This window comes from Penaeus vannamei, chromosome 23 (genome assembly GCF_042767895.1).
Source record: "Penaeus vannamei isolate JL-2024 chromosome 23, ASM4276789v1, whole genome shotgun sequence".
NCBI lineage: Eukaryota > Metazoa > Arthropoda > Malacostraca > Decapoda > Penaeidae > Penaeus > Penaeus vannamei.
In genome coordinates, this window is record NC_091571.1 from 37,327,981 (window position 1) to 37,337,980 (window position 10,000).

Consider the following 10,000-nt stretch of genomic DNA (forward strand, 5'->3'; position numbering starts at 1 on the left):
TTAGAAAAAAAAAAATAAATAAAATAATAATAATGTATCATTAGAGCTAAACATCAGTAATCAAATATGAAAAGATCATATGGTCATGTATTTTATCAATGATAGGAAATAGATCAACTATATTTACACTTGCATCAATGTCTCTCCTTCATTTTCACCGTCATATTATACAGACAGTACATTTAAAGAACACTAAATACATGATCATGACTTTCTACAACTGGCTGTGATAGTAACATAAATAAAGAAAATGATTACTTGATCACGCGATCGACATGTATTTTCATATTCCATTATCCAATCAGCTAATCACAATTTTAAAGTAAATGTATATATCCAATGTATATCATTATATATAAAATTTGCTTGTGTGTGTGTGTGTGTGTGTGTGTGTGTGTGTGTGTGTGTGTGTGTGTGTGTGTGTGTGTGTGTGTGTGTGTGTGTGTGTGTGTGTGTGTGTGTGCGTGTGCGTGTGTGCGTGTGATATAACTGTAAAATATCAATAATAGGATGATTTGTCAGTATTTTACAAGTGACATGATTAAAGAAATAGTTTTGACCAGTATGACCAGATATTGTTTATGACATTATAGTGCTTAACAGTAACCCATATATTTCATAAGTATCATAAGCCATTATGGAATAAAGATCTAACAAAAGGTAAAGATATTATTATTGTCTCTGATGAGGTCAGAACATTTACATATTATTGTTTATACATTATTGAATACCCTATTCTATTGAAACTATAAAATATGAAGTAATAAAGATATGCACTTTGTTATTACTTATGTGATTTACAGCATTTTAATATCCTGAGAATAAAAATATAATGACACACTTCAAAAACAAAGGATCTATTGTTATAAAATGAATAACTAAGATAGTCAAAAAGAGGTGAGAGCTATGAATATTTATAAACTATTTCTCATCAATGTTATTTCATGATAACAGAAACATTACTTACAGTGCAAATACTTTACACCTTGTCATTATCTTTTTAATAAAAGAAAGTTCTGAACTAATACATTATTATATCATTTATTGTAACAGACAACAGTTACCAGTAACATACAAAACACAGAAATCATCTAAATTAATTTGTAGATTTCCTGCATCAAGCACACAACACAGAACTACATCCAAGCTAATACCAAGAGACCTCTTACAAAATACTAGTTTATGTCTAGTCTTTGGTGATCTCCTTAGTCAGTGAGGAAAGATGCCCTTAATAACTCCTCCCATAATTAAACTAACATCAGTAACAGTACCACACATCCTGTTGAGGAGACACCTAACACAGCATGGTAAAGTAGAAGCTGTGTAACATTGTCTCCTCGCTTGATCCAGACTCTCCCTTTGGAATGGGAGAACCATCACATCCCATAAATACTGGATACTTGGCACAATAAACCGAACTGGAGACTAAGGAGGTAAAGCAGTAGTAACAAACTTGTTGGAAGCAGCTTTCTATATTTTGTTTTCAGTGTCTTCATCTGAAAGATCAATAAATGATTTAGGATGTATTTCTAAATTTCAGATTTTCATGTCAGGGTACTTCTGATAATGCTAATATAGAAAGAATTAACCTATGCAAAAGCTAAAGTTGTTTAATGATAAGAGTTTTTAAGTTTAATATGATTACAATCAACTTAAAAAATCTGCTTACCAAAAGAAGTGACTTTCAAGAGAGGTTTGGCACCGAAGGAATCATTTGGCCTTATAGTCACATCTGCTGGAGGTGCCCATGTTGGCTGGGGTTTGCATAGCTTCTCTATTCTCTGTAAAACATGAAACATTACATAAACAAACTAGTTTCTCTACTTATTTTGTATAAAGAAATCTCCAATATGTACTGACGTGGACCAACCAACTTAAAAAACTTTGGACCAACTGAAATGACTGAAAATGCATGGGGTGGGGTGCAAGGGCGTGTGAGTGCTGGATGAATATTTTTGTGAGCAAAGTCAGCAGAAAGGATGTTGTGTTTGGGCTGGGAAGAGGCAGCAATTTATCTATCATTAATTACTAGTAGGTTATTGGGAATGTCCTTATATAGAAATATGTGTTACATTAAGTGAAGGGATAATTAATGTACTATATGATACACATTAATTATAAAAAATGAGAAAAGTAACTTTGTTTCAGTGAATTCCTATGAAGGGAAGAAATACTAATAGACACTGAGGCTTTCAAGGATGTATGTTCACAAGTACAGATTTGACGATTACCAGATAAGTCAACCAAAGACCAAATGAGCAATATCAACACAAGGGATGACATTCCAGTATGTTCCTGGCATATATGTATATCTCTCCTTTCACAGAAATTTTCCATTACCATTTTTTTCAGCAAATAATTACGCTTTACTCAACTGCTTACATCTTTCTCAAAACTTGATTGAGAACGGCCTTGAACATTAAAAAATAAAATTAATAACAGTAACCAGTCATATATCAGTCATTTACCTCAAGAAGGGAGCCCTTTTCACCAAGGATCTTGTAGATTGCAACGGCAGGAATAAGGGCCACAGATGAGAATGACAGAATCCACCCTAGAACGTTGGCCCATTGTGGGAATTCGTAATCTCCATACTTTACTGGAGTGAAGTCAATCCAAGAGAACACCAAGATTGTCTGTAAATTAAAATAAACAATACATGAAATTGACAACCTGTTCCAATAAGTGCTTTTGTAAAATGTTCACAATTTATCAGTAAATGCCACAGCTAACAGACTAGTGGAAACCTAATAAATGGCTACCCTGATAGTAATTTAGATATATTTGTCATTTATATCTATTCCGGGAAACAAGCACCGGGACCTGGCAATATGTGAGATGTCTTTTAATAACTTCTACTATAAAAAAAACAGAAAGGAAGTAGGAAGGATGTGCTCGCATGTGTGTGTTTGCAGTGGTGTAGAGGTCAGGTGAAGCCCAGGGCCAAATCCTTGATTGTATGCCCCAGAGACTCAAGTGCACGGCTTAATACTGAGAATTTTTTTATGAGGAAGATATTTTGAATATATAAATGCAGATACATGAAATAAACACTTTATCTGATTTAAATATATTTTTAATAATCACTATCTTATTTCCCTCTGAGTGGATGCAACCCCTCCATATGGATGCCCGATGCCACCTCCTCTTCCCCCCCCTCTGCACACCACAAGTGTGTGTATGTGTGTGTATGTGTGTGTGTGTGTGTGTGTGTATGTGTGTGTGTGTGTGTGTGTGTGTGTATGTGTGTGTGTGTGTGTGTGTGTGTGTGTGTGTGTGTGTGTGTGTGTGTGTGTGTGTGTGTGTGTGTGTGTGTGTGTGTGTGTGTGTGTGTGTGTGTGTGTGTTTAGATAGACTAATAGACAGATAAATAGATAGATGGAAAGACAGATTGATTGATATATGTCGAAAAACCGACAAATTTGTTAAGGCGGCAGCATAGTCACTGGCATCGGAATATCGACTATTCATAACTTATCTATTTCACTCTAAATTCAGCTAAGATCACAGACCAAATCATAATACAAAAAAGAAATAAAAAAAGGAAGTAAAGAAAAGAAAAGTAAAAGTCAGGGCACATTGCCTGAAGAGGTGATATTGCAATAAAGTCTTTTTTTTCCCAAGTGCCAAGCTGTCGGAATTGGACACAGTGTATGACAACTATTAACACTCTCTTTGGCTAGTAAGAAGAAGGGAATGTTGCAGGGATCAGTGTTCTATTTCTTTATTTACAGGGAATGTCCTCAAAAGTTGAGGAGGACGGGGTGGGGGCAGAAGTTAGGTCCGCCTCCCTCCATTCTAGTGTAAGCAGTCGAGAGAGAGAGAGAGAGAGAGAGAGAGAGAGAGAGAGAGAGAGAGAGAGAGAGAGAGAGAGAGAGAGAGAGAGAGAGAGAGAGAGAGAGAGAGAGAGAGAGAGAGAGAGAGAGAGAGAGAGAGAGAATATATTGATATGAAAGTTGATTCTAAAAACTTACCAGCACAACTAAAGGCATCCCAAACTTCCACACATACTTCCAGAAGAACATGGGGTATGGGTATCTTCCCAACATTGTCTTGATGTCATTGAGGAAGTTGTCTACGCCATATACCCAGGTCACAACCACCACCTATTGGACACAAGAAGAGTTTTTTGTAAGTCCTTCATTTGTGAAAGTTCAACCAAATCAAATATGCTATACATTTTATCACTGTTAAAGTTTATAATTTAAAAAAATAGAATACAAAAAGAATTAGAAGTATCTAAAACATATTCACAGAGCATAAAAAGTATTACAGCCAACAATTTGCTTATTTCTATTTTTTATGATATTGTAGTGCATCAAAATCAAGACCAGCTTGCAAGTATTCTGAGAAAATGTCATATGTGTCGACTATAAAAAGAAAAAAAAGAAGAAGAAGAAAAAAAAAGAAATGCATTTACCTCTGCCATCCCGACCATAAGTGCAGAGAAGGTAGACGAATATGAATCCATCATTTGAAGAACGTACATCCCTCCTTTGGTGGCCATGGAGAGCCCTACAGTAAACATCACGAGGCAGGAACACAGCAGGGCCCACCTGTGACGTAAGGTGAGAGGATTATTTCTGATCATGCTGGTGGAAATGTAATTACTCGATGATCCATATCCACACACAACTCAGGAGTTACAAGAAATATTTGGTACACAGAAGATAATTGTGACTTAGAATGTTTATGACAGGTGATATTTAGAAATTAATAAAAGGCAATACAGTAATTCCATACAATCCTTTGGTATGACAGAACAGTTTGGTACAGCTCTGTGTTCAGTGGACACTCTCCATCAAGAGGGATGAGAACAATCGTTTATTTTCCTTGAGTAGAATGTCATGATTAATGGTCTGAATAAGCAGCAGCAGTGTTTACTACTTAGCCATTGGAGTGTGAGAAAGCCATCGGTAAGGACAACTGGCTACCAGAGCCAGGCTGAGGCATGTCACTCCAGTGGAAAAGTGGTAACCACTGCCTTTACAAGCAATCATAAATATTTAATGACATAGTAATATCCGTGCTAACATTTCTGGTCTCCTGCAGTTGTTGCATACTTGATGCTTGTGCAGGGGAGAGAAATGGTGATCATTGATTAAAATGAGGAAAAGGCCTTCTAGCCAGGTGCTCCAGAGGCTGATTGACACCCTGCCATGAATGAAGGGTTAGTCACACATAAAGTAACATACCACAAGTGAGTGCATCCCACAATACTGTTAATAAATACATGGTTGGGATGGTAAGTTGCCGCTGAGGTGATGGTGGGTTGACTCACTTGAAGTTCTTGCCGCGCAGGGCTGGGAAGTCATCAGTAATGGTGGTGATGATGGTGGTTAGGATAGTAAACTGCGTGCCAAGACCCAGAGTCAGCAACATGGCGAAGAACAAGATGGACCACACCGGCGACAGAGGTAGGCGGGCCACGGCCTCGGGGTAAGCCACGAACGCCAGGCCCGCTCCTAGAACGTGCATAAAACGACTCCACATCAGATCTTGTTGCGGAGAAATGCTACCCTACTAGTGACGGTGAAGTGACGGCCTCAAAGGCACTTGCACGCCAAACGATTGGCATATCGATGAAGCGACTTATATATAAATGGATCTAGGGACTGGAAATTTTCATGGTTTCCAGAGGGCTTAGGAATAACGCAGATGACGAGGATTTACATATAATAATTTTCATTCTGCTGAATACTTAAAATGTACATTAAAACAATGGTACTTACATCAGCAATCAGTGCTAAGCGTGCAATAAAAAAGACACAAAATACGCACCAAGAAAGTAAAGAATAATTATGTGAAGTGTGTCAGAGTATACTGGATGCTGATTTCTTATGATTCTGAATCTGTGTTCATTCTGTTCCAATCACACTTACCGTGCCTCATATTTGGATTTTTCTCTCAAATTGCCAAATACAGCACCAATAACTTTCTAAACCATATAGAACATAGTCTCTGGATTGGGAACTTACCTCTACTAATCCTCGCAACAAAAGGACCTGTAAATTCTAGATATAACAACAATAGTCTACCAACTCACATTGCGAGAAGAGGTTCACTGGAGACTTGAACCAAATAACATGGATCTGGAAAAATCTATACATACCCATCCACTCCATTATTTGTGTTTAGCATGTGCAGTGGGAACATAGACCAAAGCTACTTAGAAAACATTAAGATTTCATGATGTATATATCCTCTGGATTCTGGTAATGAGATTAGAATGAAAGATTAAATCATTCAAATTGTGACTGTAAAAGGTGTTTGATATATTCCATTACATTAAATGAAAACTCTCTGACAATGATTCAAATGTTACTTGACTTTGGTATTATTTTTTTGTAAGTCTGATGTAGTGAAAGCAAGAGTAATGATGTTGATGAATGTTTAAACCAATGACTTACTGTACCACTTATAAAATATGGAGACCGTGAGTGAGAGTGGTGGTTCACATGTCAGCACAAAGGTTTACATAATGTGCTTTAGAATTTTTAGAATCGCTTCTGAAGGCATGACTGTAAAGAAAAATAACACTGCAATGTGTTTTTGACCACTTGAGGAGCACTTTCTTTTTATGAAAGACATATGAACCAAATTTCCTTGCAGACAGGGAGAGACTGAGTGCTTAGCATTTCTTTTGAATGATCAAAGCTGCTAACAATATGGATTATGATCTAGTTATTAAGATACCTTCAAAGTCAAATTATGCAGCAGTCAGTCTCACGATGTTGGTATCTCCATAATGAATCTTTGAACACAAGCAATGCAACCATAACGGATTCGGCATTTTCACTCAAGTGGGTAAAACAGACGAAGATGGTTTAATTTTCATCGTCTTCCTCTATTGTACGCCCCCTGAATGGAGCCTCGTGCCGTCACGGGAAACCAATTCGGTTTAGCGACTCTGATGCGTTGAAAAAAAAGAAGTCCACTATGGACTGAGATCTGTTTATGGAAGATGCCAGCACCTAGTTATCTGCAGGATATGCTAACCCTGCTGAAGACTGAGGAAGGTTGTGTAACTCTAAAAGTCACTTACCCTGCACAGCAACCTTTTCAACAGGCACGCCGAGTTCGTGAGCCATGAAGCCAATGATACCGAAGATCACAAAACCAGCAAAGAAGCTCGTGAGACAGTTACCAATGGATACCACAAATGCATCCCTGAAAGTGGATTGGTAAAATTTAGATTCCACTGTGGAAATTACACATCATAAGTATTATAATACCTATAGAGGTTAAACAATACATGTATCAGAAACTGCATTTCCACTGTTGAGATTTCCCTTTACATCCTAACACATTTAGCAAACAAAAGGTATATTCTTCACTTTTCCGTCTTTACAAATGTCAAAAAATTAATCATGTACGAGCTAGAGCACATGAGACATTACTTGCCTGTAACAGTTATTGTTGAATTTGTTGTATGATGCGAGGGTGATGAGGCCGCCCCAGCACGGAGATAAACTGAAGAAGATCTGGATTGCAGCATCGCCCCAAACCTATTATAAGAGAGGATACAGACTGTGTCACCAATGGTAATAAATGGTGCTATTACTTTTACATTATTCAAACGAGACAACTATTCCCTGAGCAAAAAGTTTAAATAATCAAAATAGTTTATGCATGTGGCTCCTATCTTTCCGACTCTGTATAACAGTTCAAATTAATACAACTGAGGAAATGAAAGAGAAGAAAAACTCACTGATGGCGTCCGAATCTTGTCCCAGTTTGGTGTGAGATAGAATCTAATGCCATCCATATATCCTGGAAGAGTGGCTGCTCTCACCAGTAGCACAATGAGGATAAGATAAGGGAAGGTTGCTGTGAAGTAGACAGCCTGTAAAGTTAAAAGTAAAGTATCATGAATTATATGCGTTATATCATTACATGCATTACATCATGTCTTATTCCACCTGTATTATCATTATTATCCTTATCATTATTATTTCACATCATCAGAGCTACGAATTCAAAACACCACACACAAAACTGTCACTACTATCACCGCCCGTAATAGACACCCACGTACCTTTCCAAAGGTTTCAACCCCTTTGATGAGCACGAAATACACGATGACCCAGGCCACAAAAAGAGCGATGACGACATTGCCTTGGAAGCCCCCCATGTCGTGAAGACCATCGGTGATGTCTAACACGTGGTTGCTGAAAGACAGGTGTGTTCTCAGTAAAGCACATCTAAAACCCTATTAATGAGTGTGATATAATCAGTAAAGCACATTTAAAACCCTAGTAATGAGTGTGATATAATCAGTAAAGCACATTTAAAACCCTATTAATGAGTGTGATATAATCAGTAAATCACGTTTAAACCCTATTAATGAGTGTGATATCAGTAAAGCACGTTTCAACCCTAGTAATGAGTGTGATATAATCAGTAAAGCACGTTTAAAACCCTATTAATGTGTGTGATATCAGTAAAGCACGTTTAAAACCCTAGTAATGAGTGTGATATAATCAGTAAAGCACGTTTAAAACCCTAGTAACGGGTGTGTTATAACCAGTTATATCTAGCACTGCTGATTATATCATGATCAAGTGCACTTAACATTTTTCAAAACATTTCTCTCTGCAAACCATGTACAGGAAGGCCCACTGCCACACAACACATCTCAAGCCAGCAGACCATTCAAAAAAATATATACAAATCGGGATAGGCTTACTGGAAGAACTCATCGGCGGGACTCTTAAGGTTGCTGAGGGACTTGTTAAGGGCATTCCAGTCCTTATCTGTCACCATATCAGGGAAGACGCAATTTCCTGTCACGTTCATCAAGCCGCCAGCTAATGTGCAATTTTTGGAGTTGAATTCCTTGCAGACTGAAGAGAGAAAAGGATGCTCTTTAAGTATCACCGTATTTCATCATTCTGTGATTACAAAAATAAATATATATAAAAATAAATATATATCTAATAAGTCTACGGTTGTTGGAGAGCTCTCGAGATTATTTACGGAAAAGACAAACCCAACAGGAAAAAATCCAAAGGGGAACTCACACTCTGAGCTCCACTCATCGTTGCAGCTCGTCCAAGGGAGTGTGTGTGTGAAGGAGGAGTAGATGTAGTAGATGGCCCATGAGAGGACGACGTTGTAGTAGCACCCGATGTAGAAACTGATCATGAACATTGCATAACCAATACCTGCAAGGCGAGGAAGCTGTTAGTCAGGTTTAGTCTCACTCACTCTCACTCAAACTCACACTCACATTTACACTCACACAAACACACACACACGCTTGAAAAAAGTGACGTTTCGAGCCCGTCACAAGTTCCTCATCAGACGTATTAAAAACAGAAGGAAATCATTCCATCATCTTTCATTTTCGTTGGTAACTGTATATACCCGATGAGGAAATATTGACGAGTTCGAAAAGTCGCGTTTTAATGCCCTATTGTTGCAGTGCTTAATTCTATCTCTTCAGTTTTGTATATGCATATATGGATATGGATGTGTGTGTGTGTGTGTGTGTGTGTGTGTGTGTGTGTGTGTGTGTGTGTGTGTGTGTGTGTGTGTGTGTGTGTGTGTGTGTGTGTGTGTGTGTGTGTGTGCGCATGTGAGTGTGCGTGCGTGCATGTGTGTGTGCGTGTGTGTGTCTGAGCGTACGTGCCTGCGTGGGTATGCGTTTGCGTGTACATATGCGTGCGTGTATATGTGCGCACAGAGAGCACTTACCCTGGAAGAGCGGGCAGACCTTCCACACTGTGATGGGGCCCTCTCGTCCGAACTGCCCCAGACACAGCTCGAAAAACATGAGCGGCATCCCACACACCATCAGCATTATACCGTAGGGAATCAGGAAGGCACCTGGGGGAGAGATGGCATGGTGAGTTTTAAAGCGTATATATGGAAAGTGAGGGATAGGGAGAGGGAGAGGGATGGAGAGGGAGGAGAAGAGGGAGAGAGGGAGAGAGGGAGAGAGGGATGGAGAACGGGAGGGAGAGGGAGAGGGAGAGAGAGAGAGAGAGAGAGAGAG

The 10,000-nt window shown here is 38.5% G+C and overlaps 1 protein-coding gene across 3 annotated transcripts in view; it reads right to left on the bottom strand.

Moving 5' to 3' along the window:
* The window catches only part of LOC113817901 (sodium- and chloride-dependent glycine transporter 1), a 79,402-nt gene that overhangs the window by 1,484 nt on the left and 67,918 nt on the right, over window positions 1-10,000 (bottom strand). For all 3 annotated transcript variants that reach the window (XM_070137341.1, XM_027370018.2, XM_070137340.1), the window contains exons 3-15: window positions 9,700-9,831; window positions 9,024-9,167; window positions 8,690-8,846; window positions 8,039-8,171; window positions 7,712-7,846; window positions 7,405-7,508; window positions 7,046-7,170; window positions 5,282-5,465; window positions 4,421-4,556; window positions 3,975-4,106; window positions 2,469-2,636; window positions 1,670-1,781; window positions 1-1,496 (exon numbers count right to left, since the gene is read on the bottom strand). The exon at window positions 1-1,496 is cut by the window's left edge and continues 1,484 nt beyond it. In XM_070137341.1, the coding sequence (XP_069993442.1) occupies window positions 1,471-1,496; window positions 1,670-1,781; window positions 2,469-2,636; window positions 3,975-4,106; window positions 4,421-4,556; window positions 5,282-5,465; window positions 7,046-7,170; window positions 7,405-7,508; window positions 7,712-7,846; window positions 8,039-8,171; window positions 8,690-8,846; window positions 9,024-9,167; window positions 9,700-9,831 (1,688 nt within the window). In that variant the 3' untranslated portion in view covers window positions 1-1,470. The remainder of the gene's footprint in view (window positions 1,497-1,669; window positions 1,782-2,468; window positions 2,637-3,974; window positions 4,107-4,420; window positions 4,557-5,281; window positions 5,466-7,045; window positions 7,171-7,404; window positions 7,509-7,711; window positions 7,847-8,038; window positions 8,172-8,689; window positions 8,847-9,023; window positions 9,168-9,699; window positions 9,832-10,000) is intronic.